This window comes from Aulostomus chinensis, chromosome 16 (genome assembly GCF_037954235.1).
Source record: "Aulostomus chinensis isolate RoL2024-O1b breed Wild chromosome 16, RoL_Achi_v1.0, whole genome shotgun sequence".
Taxonomy (NCBI): domain Eukaryota; kingdom Metazoa; phylum Chordata; class Actinopteri; order Syngnathiformes; family Aulostomidae; genus Aulostomus; species Aulostomus chinensis.
This window is the reverse complement of record NC_141335.1, coordinates 2,504,669-2,519,886: the sequence shown is the minus strand read 5'-3', so window position 1 is coordinate 2,519,886 and position 15,218 is coordinate 2,504,669. Positions and strand designations below refer to the sequence as shown.

Sequence of the window (15,218 nt, the reverse complement as noted above, 5' to 3'; positions counted from 1 at the left end):
CAGATGTTGATATTATATATAATTAAAGGGGCAGGGCCTATAGTCAAAGTCACATTTGGATAGAACACAACTGTGTTTGTCCTTTTCAGAAATGTTGATATGAAACATATTTGTGGTTCAAATTCTTCAAGATTAAATGTGTCGATTGGCAGAATCTTAAAATACCATCATTTTACCCTGGTGACATTTAATAGATCGCTCACCAGATTCTGCTGAGAGGAATGAAAACACCACCAGGGGTTCTTTTTTTTTATATCCAAGACATGAAACACACGTGTGTCCCTATCTGTATTTTACTGACTCTATACTTTTCTTTCATGCTCGTCCTTCATTAGAAGGCCCGGTTCTCTCTTATCTACTCAAACTGCTCCGTCTGTGGGAAAGAACAAAGTAAAGGCAAGTCAGCTGAAGGTGGAAGGTGACACTGATGATGATGATGATGATGATGATGATGATGATGATAGAATATCCAAGAAGACCAGAACCTAATGGGTCATTATCTGTAACTTACAGTCCAGTTCTCCAGGATAAACTGTAGAGCTGGAGATGAATGGGAATCCTGTGTTTAGGCATTTGGGGGGGGGAACGCATTCTAACACTTCTGCCCCTCGTTCACGGTAACGCAGAACAGGAAGTGGTAAAGTTTGTATTCAGGTCGGTTGGAAGTGTTTGTGAATTCCTCAGCATACAGCTGGTGGAAGAAGATGTGGATTATACCAAAGGATGACCTCCAGAATTTGTGAGCTGCGTCAGAGACCGTTCGCGTCAGGCTGAACACACCTTTCTGGCTCTTTCTGCATCTCTCCCACTAAGAAGCGACACATTGGTCAAACACAAACCACTTTTTTGATTACTTTAAAGTCGAAATACACAGTTGGATTAAGTGCCACTTTAAAACACAGTGAAAACATGAATGTGCAGAAACCATAGGCGCATCCCTGTAGAAGCCTCACTGGGATTGTAACTAATGATTTAGGTATGGAAGACTTGGTTTATTTATTTGTGTATCCAGTGAAATATGTCTTGAACTTCCTCAGCTGTCTGCCTGCTTTGTTTATGCCAGTGTTGTTACATTCATAGATTTTCTATCTGTGCAAATTGTGAGCAGTATCAGAAAATATTCACCCACAGCGTATTATTCACAGCCCCTGCTGCTGATGGTTGTTCTTTTTTCTCTCCAATGGAAAATAGCTGTGATAGAAAAGGGGGAAAAAATGATAAGTAACTGAAAGGAAATGAAAGAAAAATGCCGGTTGCAATTCACATGGTTAAAGGAATAAAAGTTCCATCTCATTCATTTTATTCATGGCATCACTTTCTGTCAAAGCAGCGAGTACGAGTGGAGTGATGTGGTTTGGCCCTGTGAGAATAGAAACTCGGGGTCTGGGGGCCTTGAAGTTGAAGAAAAACACGGATTTCACTTCTCCAAAGAAGCCTGAGAATGAATTCAAAAACATTACATTTAATAAAAGAATTCTTGAATATTCCTACCTGCAGTGCTGCAGGAAGATGTGTAAGCCTTTCATGGAGTTTTAGCCTGAACCATCAGATTTGTATTAACTGATGTTAACAGTTTATCAGTGTGTGTTGACTTTAGTTGCACTGTCGAGTGACTGAATTCATTAATAACTTTGCACTTAACACTGAAATCACGTTACGTCACTGGGAATCATCATCATCCAAATACTGGGAATACTGAAAATAGCTGGTACATTTTGAATACATGTCTGTCTCGGTGAACATGATTGAAAAAATAATTGATATGTAGTTTAACAAAATGATGTCCCACATCACATGCCAAATATTTAGGCATTTTCACCCCCTCAAAACATGAAAATATTAACCAATCTACCAAAATGTGGTGTATTAATGTTCCAACATGTTCTTATTCCACCACTACAAAGTTTTACAGTATAAAAAATAAATCCCAAGCATCAGGCATCTTTTGATTGTCAGCATTTGTTCGGTGCTTGAAAAGTATCAAAGTTCAATATAATACACAGCTCTTGTGCTTGCTTTTCCAATAAAAATGCGTGAACTTACATTTTTTTGAGCTGCCTTCATTTTGTTTATATTTTTCTTGATGGAGTGTAGCGGGAGATGATTTGGGGGAAACACAGCAGTAACATTTGATCAACACAAGTCCTTGAATTTGTGTTTTATCTTGATCAAGAATAAGAGCCAGGGTCAAGTGTTGGAACCGATACGGTGATCCGTCTGGGATCTTCTGTAGTATTTTCCCTCTGACTTGTTTCTTCATAACTACACTTCTCTGTATGAGACACACACACACACACACATGCGCACACACTTGGAATATGGCTACACCTGCACAAACACAGGCTGTGTGTGTTTGCATACAGAGGCAGTGGGCTGGGAAATTGTACTCTGCTCAGGGGTCTTGCTCAAGTCAAAGGAAATATGATTTATATCAAATCAGCCATTATTTTTGCCAAGAGACCGCGTTTCTTTTTATTGCGGTTTATTTCTGTAAGTTCACTCATTCTCTGCTTCTTCTTCTTCTTCTATGATCCCCGCCGCTCCCTGCAGCCTTCAAGCAGAGCAGCGTTCTCTGTCTAAACAGTTAGTGCTCAGAGGACTGCGGGTTCGTAACTGCACATTGTTGTCATGTCGGGGCAGTAGTGCCCAGATGAGTTCTGGCGCTGTCGCAGGATTGCATCATCTTGTCATGAGTCACATTAGGAGGCTGAGATGTTTTGTACCGTTGCAAATGAACTAATCGAATATAGAAGCTTTCCATCCATTTCTATGTTAGTCAGCCACAATTAAGTCAAACTACCCAGCGATGGGATTTTGGGCTTGGAGGTTGTAGTCGCTCACCTGTGAGAGTGGAGTGTGTACCTCATATGAAGACCGGCTGCTGGACTGAGCTGTAAGATTTGAGACTTACTGGGCTCCTTGGATCTATAGGTTTTTTTGACATGTGCACATAAAAGTGAAACACATTGTGATTTTGAATAAAACTGGACAAGAGGAAGCATGTATGAAGAAAACAGAAGGGGGCCAAGGAGTGAGCCTTGAGGGACCCCACGACTCGTTTTAGCTGACAGTGTAAAAAGTAGTGGTAACCAGTGCCCTTGAAGTCTCCAGGCGAAGTGTGTGTGTGTGTGTGTGTGGGGGGGGGGGGGGGGGGGGTGGAATTCTGCGCTCAGCAGTGTCAAAGATTGTGCCAAGACAACTTAACCTGACCACTAACCTTTATCTGCAACTCGAAAAAAATTATTAATAAGTCATCATGTGAGGAACAACTTAAGAGTATGAAGGTGGAAAAGGATTTTAGCGGTGAGCTCCTTGAGAGATAAACAGGTAAAAAATAAGCTGCCACTCTACTGTCTCTTTGTCCAAGTTTTTTATTTGATGTGGGAATTATTTCCCCCGCTGGCTGTCTTCCTCAGGTGGAGTGAACATACCCCTGTATTTATTTGTCAGGATATGACAAGTCATCATCTTTGCATCAGATAAGCTGACAAATACACACTCGAGCAACATTCCCAGTCTGTCTCTCTCTCCCCCTCGTTAGATCAGAAAATATTACTTGAAGGTTTTATTTAATGAAGTACATCGCACATCTACATCTGAATGATCGAAAACAGAGGTTTTTATAGTTTGTAAATGTTGAAGGGATGCAATAGTATGAGGAGGACTGTTTTTTTTTTTTAAACTTTCCAAGGGTCAGAAACTTATTTCCCTCCAGGAAAACTGTTTTCATGTATCAGGAGTTCTCTGAAGTTCTGGCTCGATCATTGACTGTCCATGGGATCAACCTGGGGACAAAATAATGATCCTCAACAGGCGTCCAGAATTGTAACTAGAAGTAAGGGAAGGGAGGCTCTGACGTCCTTGCTCTTGCTGTTTGTCTTTGACTTTCTTTTCTGAAGTGTCTTTGGACAAACCTGTGTGGCTGCAGGAATGTGCGTTTTCTTCTGGCTGTCCTTTGTGCACCTTCATGGACTGTCCACTAAATCAATACTGTATGAAGAGCAGGTCTGCACGAACACACCTGTTATTTGTCATCTCAGGTCTAAAAGCCTCTCCTGGTTGAGGCTCTTCTGTCCCCAACCCTCCAGGTCACTGTGTACCTTTGAAAGTATCTGCTGTCTTGGTGATGGATCAATTTAATACCAAGAAACTGATTGATTTGTTGTTTTTTGACATTATTGCCCTACTGTATCTTTTTCAAGTTGAAGAATAACTGTCCTGTCCTTTGACTTTAAAATGCCCCACATTATGACACTGTTGTACTCTGTGCTCAATTATTTAATATTTATTTATTTATGTTGAACATTATGAGCAAGGAATCATGTCAGAGCCTCTACTCAGGCAGAGAAGAGTTTGTTTTTCCTCTCATTATCCGTCGGCGCCGAGGCTTTACTTTGACCCGAGTGCACCGCTGTTTTATTACACAGTCTTTCTCTGTGGCAGTTGGAAAGAATAAGAACCAAACACAAAGTCAATTCAGCTGGAGAGGAAACAGTGGTCAGGCACTGTGCAGCACAAGGATATAGAGAACCGTCTTGTTTGTCTCCGCCATTAGTCGCTCCTCACAGAAGTGATTTAGTGCCGACTCGGCTCCATGTAAATCATCTGCTAATATCATGGGTCTGCTTTTACATAACACAACAATTAAAGAGATTAGACACAGACAGAAAGGTTCCCATCTCTGCGCCTCTAATCAGAACGTGGACAATAGGATGCATCAGCTTAATGAAACCATCCAGGATGTTGCCTCATAAAGTTGAAATGAATCCAGAATAATCGGGGGTGGGGGTGGGGGTGGGGGTGCAGGTTCCTCCATTGGGGCCAAATGTCTGACGTGGATCAATAACACCACAAAAGGTTTTGGCCGTCTGTCAGTTTAATCACTGAGTCAGAGGGTTCAGGACGGTTGAAATCTGTATTTTAACTTGAGGTCAGCTTGGTTCCCCTGATGGAGGCATGCTAGCCTGCCCATCCACGGCCATTAGTTGTGCTAAGCTAACTGGTGGTTAGCTGGTATCTGTGGCCCAGAGGAAAGGGATTCTGGTGGTCTGAATTGGTGTGTTTCTTAAAGGCAGTCACTGTCTCCATGGAACTCTCGTTTGCTGTGTTTCTAAATTTTAGCCTCTCTCTCTCCCCCCGCCATCCCCCACCCCCACCCGCCCTCCATCTTGTCTCTGCAGCATGTAAATGTAACAGTCACGCCAACGTGTGTCACCTCAACACAGGAAAGTGCTTCTGTACCACCAAAGGCATCAAGGGGGAGCAGTGTCAACTGTAAGTATCAACATGTCATTCAAAACAGCACGATACACACGTGGTTCTGTCTGGTTCTGTGAGGTTCTGTGTGATCCATACCCCAGCAGCAGTAATCTTAAGGATGAGGTCATGGCTTTATCCTGCCAAAATCATTGAACGATTCATGTATTTGTTGATGCTACAACAATATTCCGTTCATTATTTGTGATTGGAAAACAGAAACCAGTAACAATCTCCTGCTCATTTGTGTTGTGGGGGCTCGATTCTGAACGTGTCGTCATAGGGAATTTGCTGAAACAGCAACAAATCATTGCTTTGTTTTGTAGTCAGGAGGCGGTGCTACAGTCCTCTTCCAAGGAAGCAAAGGCTGGTATTTTTTTGTCTGTCCTTAAGCAGATGAACACCAAATTTTAGATGGCGTTGATTGAATTTGCTAGGATGATGGAACGCGGGTTGAGGATCAGTCGGATAGATTTTGGAGTCGATCCAGATTTGATGATGATGAAGTTTTGTGGATGCGTCTAGCGTGGTTGTGATGTTATCACCATGACGATGTATGACAACAAACGACTGCCAAAGTCAGCCAGACAACCTTGGTGATTTCCCTTGCCAGGATCAGGCACATACACACACAAACACACACACACACAAACACACACACACACACACACACACACACACACACACACACACACTTTGAGGGCTTCTGTACTAATATGACTAGACTTATATTTAGGAATTTGAAATCATGTTAAATACGTTTCATTTGATTTACTTTGTGTTTGGCTGAGGTCCTCATCTCTGTGCGCCTGTCTGTCACATCGCCCCTCCAGGGACCCCTGGATTATGGTCTTATTGAACATTTAATACAACGTGATTTGTCTCTAAAACCTATTTGTTTCATGTGTCATTGTTTCTTCATTTTTGCTCTTTTATGTTTGTCCATACACAGAGCAGTTTGTGGGAAATGTGGATGAAATGGGCCGAATCAGTTCTAGTATGGACTCGGTTGCTCATTCCACAGTCTAACGATGTCATGATGGGTTTCAGCGCCACCTTTGTGATCGGGGGCGTAAACCTGCCTCATAAAATAGGTATAAAGTTCTTAAACTGTTCACACCCACAAACTTCAAGATCAAATCTGTGTCCGACTCATCATGCACGAGGCTCAGTATTTGGTGTTAAGGGGAATGGAAAGAAAAGTGATGAATAAGTGTGCGCGCGAGTGTGTGTGTGTGTGTGTGTGTGTGTGTGTGTGTGTGTGTGTGTGTGTGTGTGTGTTTGCCTGTGTGTGTGTTTTTCCCTGACTGTGCCAGACTTGACCGCTGCAGCACTATAATATCCTAAATGGCTTGGCCGACCAACACACCGTGGAGACAGACTGAGAATTGCTGCATCGATAAATCTAGCAGGCAAGGCTAGAAAGCAGAAAGTACACCAGCCTCTGCATATGTGTGCGTGTGTGTGTGTGTGTGTGTGTGTGTGTGTGTTTACAGTAGAAGGAGTGTACAGTATGAATAGACAGCAGAAACCCTCCTGTTCTCTCCATTTATACTAGGATAACTTCGCCCATACATTATTATCTACCCACTGAACATGTGTGTGAGTGTAAGAGAGTGTGTGTGTGTGTGTATTGAATGTTTCGTAAACTTGCTCTGTGCTTGTAATTTATCTCACGATGTCACGGTAGAGTTGTTTTTATTAAGTCAGGGTAGTTTCTCTGTTTGTTCTCACTATGATTACGTTTATTACCTCCACCAAAGCGGTAATGCTGTTTGTTTAGCAGGGTTATGCTGGAACTATCGAACGGATTCATAGTGAGGCTGGGCCTGGGCCAAGAAGAACATAGTAGTTCTTGGATCTTGGATTTTTCAATTTTTTGTGAATCCCCTCCACTCCCATATTTCGCGTTTTGCCTTATAGAACGCTACAGGTATGACGTATTTGTTGGCCTGTATTGCTGAAAAGTTTATGAGAAAATGTTTGTTTGTTTATTTTGGCAAGATAATCTTTGCAAATTAACCACTTTTCTGTCAGGTCCATTCACGTCAAGAAACACAGAGATGATAATGAGCTTGATTTGTTTATTATCGTACAAACTGGCGGTATGGCTCTGTTCAGAGGAGTCCCCTGATAATTTTTCATGTGCGCCGTGAAACAGGGGACCAGCAGCGTGAGGGAAGGTTCTCCCGGTTTAAGACTGGAAGAGCAAACATACCCCCATGAACAGAGCAGCAACATGATATGGAACGAACTATGCCATGTATACACGAGAAGGTGGAGCTGGGGAGGTGGAGGGTAGCAAGTTGCAAGGTAGGAGCAACTGTACAGCAGATAGCAGCGCCAGATAGCAGTAGATAGCAGCAGATAACAGTAGATAGCAGCAGATAGCAGTAGATAGCAGCAGATAGCAGTAGATAGCAGGACCAGATAGCAGTAGATAGCAGCAGATAACAGTAGATAGCAGCAGATAGCAGCAGATAGCAGTAGATAGCAGCAGATAGCAGTAGATAGCAGTAGATAGCAGCAGATAACAGTAGATAGCAGCAGATAGCAGTAGATAGCAGTAGATAGCAGCAGATAGCAGTAGATAGCAGCAGATAGCAGTAGATAGCAGCACCAGATAGCAGTAGATAGCAGCAGATAACAGTAGATAGCAGCAGATAGCAGTAGATAGCAGCAGATAGCAGTTGATAGCAGCAGATAGCAGCAGATAGCAGTAGATAGCAGCACCAGATAGCAGTAGATAGCAGTAGATAGCAGCACCAGATAGCAGTAGATAGCAGCAGATAACAGTAGATAGCAGCAGATAGCAGTAGATAGCAGCAGATAGCAGTTGATAGCACCAGATAGCAGCAGATAACAGTAGATAGCAGCAGATAGCAGTCAATAGCTGCACCAGATAACAGTAGATAGCAGTAGATAACAGCATCAGATAACAGGAGATAGCAGTAGATGACAGCGGGCAGAGCAGCCTAGCCAGAAGCTAGCAGAGCGGTAGCTGAGGCCGGGTGACATTGAAGTTGAGAGGGGCCAATCAGAAGCGAGGGATCTGATCAGCTGATGCGGAGCAGCTGTAGATCGGCTGATTGATCAGTTTGATTGACGGACTGGAAGCCAATAGCGCTTGACTACCACGGCCTGACAGAACTAACCCTCACGCTCGATTTTTGGGTTTTGAAGCGTAAATTCAGACGTCACTCCATTTCCTAGATGACCTTGACGTTGCTCCAACCACTATTCTTAGGCGGGGACGTGTTTCATGAAAAGTTCAAACAAGATGTGTAGTTTGGTGCGGATGTGGATAGAAACTGCTGATCAAAACATGACATTTGGGGCGGGTTGTTTATTACCTCCGCCACAGAAGTCATGTGATCACCAGCGTCGGTTTGATGATGATCAAAAAAGTTGAGGATGGATGTGAGTTGAAATGGAAGCCAACATTTCCTCACTGAGGCTGAAGGCCTAAATGTTTGTGTTCACTTGTGCATCCCTAAACCAGTGTGCTGCAGTGGCTTTCACCTTTGATTCTCTCTCTGTCTCTGTCTGTCTGTCTCTCTCTCTCTCTCTCTATAAATGCCACTCTTTCAGAGCGCTGTTTGTTTTGCTTGAGTCGCTCCAAAGCGGTGTGCCAAGTAAAGGGCCATTTATTCGTCATTTTGATTATGAACGAGCAATTTCCCCTCCGGGGCGGTGGTGAGCACCCTCGGGTTTCAGCAGGTGTTCGCGTGCATATTTCTGTGTGTGTCTTTGTCTGAAAGGGAGTGTATGTTTTGTGCGAAGTCACAAATGCTAAGAATCATAAAAGATGGGGCCATTAGGTAAAGCAGGGTTCTTTGGTCCTCTGGAGTCCCCGTCTGTGAATAAATATTGTCGCTGCTTTATGTCCCAGGCTCATTTGTTTTTGTCTTTCATCTTCTGTATCCTTCACGGTAAGCAGAAAATAAATCACCTCCTCTCTGTCCCTCGTGTTCCCCTCCACTGTTTACTTGTTCCTTTGCTCCGCTGCTACATCACCTGAGCTCACATTACCACGCATTTATTAAACTGTTAGACAAATGAGTCTCACCTCCCAGGATTATTTGACAAGTTAGCCAAATATGTTTTGAATAAAACATGATGGAGTTTTCTTGATTAATGATTGTATTAATCAAGGCTTCGGTTAAATATTGACTCTGCAGACAAGTCCTGGCCAGGGTTTCAAGTCACTTTTGACTATCCCGCCATACCCACTTGAAAGGAATCGTTCACCTCTTTATTATAAAACAGGTACAGGCCTTAGCGACAGACGCTTCAATTAAATGAACAAATATGGCAGAAACAAACATGTCATCCCTGAAAGCTCCAGGTTCACCAAACTCCAGGCTGTACAGCGTGAGGTGCCGTTGACCCTGCCCCGGCCGCCATGCACCTGTCTCACCTGCCCTTCATCCTCCTCCAACTCCTTCCTCATTGTTGCATCATCACTCGTGTGTGTGTGTGTGTGTGTGTGTGTGTGTGTGTGTGTGAGTTAATGCCATCAGAGTTCCCTTAGATTGGGAAGAAGATTTTTAAATTCAATTTAGATCATTTTTAGTTGCGTTAAAGAAATTCACTTTGTTTTTAATCCAAAAACACACCATTAGCTTCAAAGTGTTGATAAAGTTTGCTATTGTGACGCTAACAGCCATTTACCAAAGCATTAAATAGATATTCTTTTCTTTAGTTTTCGCCACATCTTCCTGTTGAACGTGTCGGACGGACGGCATGAGGCTGCGCGGTGTGTGTTTACAGGGCAGCCGTGTGAAGAGGAGCAGCTGTTACCCAGACAGGTGTCTCGGAGCAGGCAGGCTGCAGGTCAAGAGTGTTTGTACACAGCTTTTACCTGAGCCGCTCTCACTTTACTGTCCCCGTGTTCCCTCCGCTGCTTCAGGCTGGCTGCAGGATGGATGCCTTTAAGACACCTATTATGATCACCTGTATCCTGTCACGTTCCCGCTGGTGTTTATCTGAGAGCAACCATCCAACGTGCTGCTAATGAGCTACGGTTGTAATTACCTCAGATCTCAGAACTGACTAATATAACTTTTTGGAGTCTTTATTTTAAACAGTTAAAGTAAAGTAAAGTAAAATACCAATAAAATCCTTTAGCCAGTATCAACGTCTAAAAAGAGCAAAGAAGTATACAGTCTGCATGATCTATGTGACATTTGAGAGGCTGGTCTTTTCCTGTGAGCAATTACTTGAGGGGCATCAGTTAATCTTTACCCTTATAAAATGATCACTCGTGAACGAACCTGCCTGAGGACGAGCCACAGTGAAAATAAAAAGTAAATTGTTTGATTAACTTCGGTTACACATGAACATTTACTCCTGAGCGAAGTATTTTCCCCAAAGCTTGTTCTTTTCTCTTTTTTCCTCTCTGTTCAGTCTCTGTCTTAAATAAATAAAACACATCCATTAAATTCACTAAGAGGGCATCTGTCAATATGACCTTTAACCTCTTGTTTGCTTATCAACGTTAGCAGAGTTGAACACTTATTGTGTGTGTGTGTATGTGTGTGCGTGCGCTTCTGTTTGTGTAGTGGAGTGTTCTAAGTGATGAAGTCCTGTGTGGCCCTCATCTTGCCCCCATTAGGCTCTTGTAAGCAGCTTAAGTATCCGTCCCCTTTTTGTAGGAGCTCTGCATCCAGGACTTAAGTGTCCCCAAAGAGAGAAAATGGCACAGCCCCGCCCCCTCCTCACTCCCATCAAAACCAGCTTTGTTGAGTAACGTTCTGGGCTGCTGTCAACCTCAAGTTATGTTTGTTGTTATAAGTGTAGTAGTGAAGTGTGTGGATGGAATGAATGTTATGTCATTAGTTTATAGGAGCTGTGAGGCCAACTAAAAGCAGTGTGAGTTGGTTAGCTTCGTAGCTAACATCCGTCTAGCTAACGTAGCAGCCTGTGAGTCCTACCTGCTCGCTTTGACAGATGTGTCAGTGAATAAGAACCTGAAATTCTCTTTTCTTTGTTATCAAACAACACTGAAGCACAATCTGTGTCTTTATCAGGCGAATTCTGTGTCAATAATCTAATTTTCATGTGACATTTCAAGTAGGACAGTAGTAGATGGTCGTTGCTCGAAGTAGCACAAGGTTAGCAATTACAGATCCTGATGGATGTGTTTTTCTATCGCATTTGGCTTCAGACAGAGCCCCAGGAATCGTATGACATCACATTTATCACAGTAAATCTTGTGCTGGAACTGACTTGGCCCTGAACCAGTTCCTTGGAGGCACTTGTTTGGGAGGGACTCCAAGGCTTTTAAAGTCTTAGTCCTCTTGAGGTGACGCTGCTCTCTCGTTCTCTGGACTCTGTTTTGCTAAGCTTCTTTCAGTCTTTTCTCCTTGTCTGAAGGACAGTGGACTCCCTCTCTCTCTCCCTCCCTCTCTCTGTCTGTCTGTCTGGGTTCTGGGTGGATTTGGTTGAACAATCATCAATGTCTCTCTTTTGCTCGTTCAAAAAACGGAAAGTCAAAGTGAATACAAACCCTTTTATCAGCAAGTTTTGTTAGAACCTTAATTTTGACCATTTTACCCACTGTGTTTGCATCCCATACTGAACCTGTACAGACACAGATGGTCCTGTCTGCAGGTGGGAACCCTGATCAGGGCACGTGTCCTGGTAGCCGCACTAGCGCCTCCTCTGTTTGACGAGGGCGGCTTTTCATGGAGACCCAACCCAAATAAATACTACTCACTGTTAGTGAGAGAGAGAGAGAGAGAAACCCTCAGAGGACTGATATCTTCCTTAATTGATTGTAGGAGCGTATCTGATGGTTTAAATGGTCAGCGATTAGCAGCACTTCTGCTGACCTGCAGTTCATCTGTGTGACCTGTTTATGTTGTGAAGGTTTACAGAGAGAGCAGGTCTAGCGTGAAGAAACGTGAACTAATTTGTGTGTCGCATTAGCACTCGGCTAGCAGCTTTGTGCACAGTATCTTCTCTCAGTAGCAACGTGTTTCTACTCAGCACTGGTAAAAAAAAAATCGGGAAAATATTTACGAGACATGGTCAAATAAATATTTAATACATATGTTTCTTGATATTTTAATGACTGATAGTTTTCCAAGTTTAGATTTACCCTTGTTCTCTCTGCATCAGTGTGTCAACAGGATTGTGGAAAATCTGGACGATTTTATTTACACCTGTTTGGAGGGTGAAACTCAGGCCAGAGAAGAACCCATCACATCTTTGAGTCGATCAGTTTGTTGTTGTCAACTTTTTTGTTGCATTCTCAGTAACTGTTTCTGTATCAAAGCTGTAAAACTGCAGTCCTGCTTCAATAAAAAGTAAAACCCACCCACATCAGCTTCTCCAACAGGACTCTGTATTTTTCTGCAGAAATTGGAAAGTAGAGCTGCACTCGTGTGCTGCGATTAGACCAACAGCCTCTCACTGCTGTGTCTTCATTTGTTTTATCGTTGCTCTAAATTCTGGATTCGAGCTTGAAGCTCTGTGGTTTAAGACCTCATCCTTGGCCAGGGTTTATAGAATAATGAAATATTCAGTATCCAGCGCTGCTCTGCGACCTGCTGCAGCGCTACAAGAGAATCCACAAACACATGTGTTGTAAACCGTACCTGCCCTACGGATCCTCTCCGTTTATTCCTCTTTCTCTCCACCGGAGGCCTCCCGCTCTGTCCTTACCTCTGGTACTGTGAGAGTGTGTGAGAGAGGGAGAGAGCTGCGAGGTGCACTTGATCATTTTTATATCCATATTTAGCAAAACCTGTCAAACTGCGACAGTGACACCTAATTTTCGAGGTTTTTTTTTTACAACCACTTTGTAGTATGTCGTCGAGCTGTTGTAATGTCACCTCCAGCCTTTTCCTTTGTGAAGCCTTGACGTTATGATTACGATCATAGTTGAGCCTTCGATCACATTTTTAAAAAATTATTTCTTTTTCAACTACAATGGATATTCAATAACTTGGGCTTTTGTGCAAAGGCGTTCATTTTCCTATCTGTGGTGGAGCTGCGTCACGGGCACGTCATCCATCTTGACACTTTAATGGCCTCAAAAGCACACACGTCATTTCTTGAAAACGGGGAGGGGGAGAGACACTTTTTCTTTAATTACTTTTGCTCAGCATTAAAATTTACGTTGTCCTTTAGACCACAGGACCTTGTGCAATTCCCATTAAGTATTTTAAAAAAAAAATCATTAGATTTCTGGTGTTAAAATTGATTGTGTTTGGGGCCGAGCTTAGAGGTCATTAGAGAATTCCCCCGACCCTAAAGGTCACAGCCACAGCTAATTACTGTCTATCAACACATGAGTGGAAGTCAATGTTGAAGTAAAAAACGGACTTCTTGTAGTATTTTGACGTGATTGTAGAAGAAGTAGTTTGTCACAACTTCAATATAAATTTAAGCGTGTTCGTCCAGCTGGAATCATGCAAAGTTGATCCGGTCAAAGTAGGACGAACAAACCCAGATGACGCGCTTGAGGCTGGATTTATGCTTTAATTGGCCGCTGAGTTTTTAAACACAACTCCTGCTGGGTTGCGTTGTCGCTGCGGTTCCTGTTACTTTACCGTTGCTGTGCTACTGAAACTGTATGTTGGTCATGAATGTGAGGTTAGGTTGGTGCAATATGCCGGGATTGTTCTGACCTTTCACGTGTCACAAAATGTATGAGTGGAACTCATAAAAGTTTGACAACCCTCAACTAAAGCATAACTGGTGAGCCGTGTGGCCAATTGAGGAACTACAATATTTGGTGCTGTTGTATTAGTGTCCCCCTCCACCTTGAATGGTTTCTGCTTGGTGATTGATGACCACACAGGGCTCATATATATAGATGGATAGATAGGTAGATAGATAGATAGATAGATAGATAGGTAGGTAGGTAGGTAGGTAGGTAGGTAGGTAGATAGATATCTCAATATCTATATCTATATATCTATATCTATATATATATATATATATATTTATATATAAATAGGAACTACAGAGAGATAAAGTGGAAAAAATACCCACAGAGATGTACAAGTTAAGAAAAATGTGGTATTTTTATCTCAGACTACAGTTCAAGGTGTCCTGTGTGTGTGTGTGTGTGTGTGTGTGTGTGTGTGTGTGTGTGTGTGTGTGTGTGTGTGTGTGTGTGTGTGTGTGTGTGTGTGTGTGTGTGAACCCCTGGGTAAAAGAGAGCGGCTATAGCTTGACAGGACTGTCGGGGGAAATCACCTCTCAAAGAGCCAAGTGAAGAAAATACCTGCAGCTAGGGCTCGCCAGACTCACGCTGAATCACACAGACCCACTAACAAAAGCATTCGTCTCAACATGTGGTGAATACTAATACTTTTATCCTGTTTTCTTCTTTTTCTTTCCTTCCTGGCCTGTTTGTCCTTTCCTGTGTCGCTCCAGATGTGACTCAGAGAACCGTTACCTTGGAAACCCTCTCAGAGGAACATGTTATTGTAAGTATCCTGCCACTGCTACACCTGAGTCTCGCTTGTTTCTCTTGCCCTCACATCAGCCCTGGCACCTAATCTTTGCCATTAACCATCAAAGTTAGATGACTTACATCGAAGGAAACCTAAATCCAATTTTAGCTTTAACCTTAAAAACAAGTCCTGACCTTCAAATTGCCCTTTAAAGTTCTGAGAATCCGAGATGTCCTCAAAATAGAGAAACATCCTCCTGAAGATGGATTCAAAGAACAAAAAAAGAAAGAAAACACACGCACAAAGTTGTTTTTCCATCACTTTTCCATCACAAGGGACACCGCACTTTGTCAGCAACCAGCCGGTCATCATGTCTTCACCAGTTAGAACCTTAGACTTCTTTTTTTTTGTTAAATTGGGTTTCGTTTGTAGAAATAAGAAGTTTAAGAGAGAGAAAACGCAAGGGTCCGAGGAGAGAAATCTTATGGGACACCCATCAGTTTTCCATCACGTCCATTTCATGTTCACGCTGTCCTGGGTTGAGCCTTG

General features: G+C 42.8%; 1 protein-coding gene across 15 annotated transcripts in view; it reads left to right on the top strand.

The window, feature by feature from the left end:
* The window catches only part of atrnl1a (attractin-like 1a), a 204,417-nt gene that overhangs the window by 75,247 nt on the left and 113,952 nt on the right, over positions 1 to 15,218 (top strand). For 14 of the 15 annotated variants that reach the window (XR_015109331.1, XM_086179718.1, XM_086179721.1 and 11 more), the window contains 2 exons: positions 5,181 to 5,274; positions 14,650 to 14,702. Coding sequence is in view for 13 of the 15 variants with exons in the window: in XM_086179718.1 (XP_086035844.1) it covers positions 5,181 to 5,274; positions 14,650 to 14,702 (147 nt within the window). In the remaining 2 variants the exon portion in view is untranslated. The remainder of the gene's footprint in view (positions 1 to 5,180; positions 5,275 to 14,649; positions 14,703 to 15,218) is intronic. The other variant, XR_015109332.1, reaches the window with a different exon arrangement.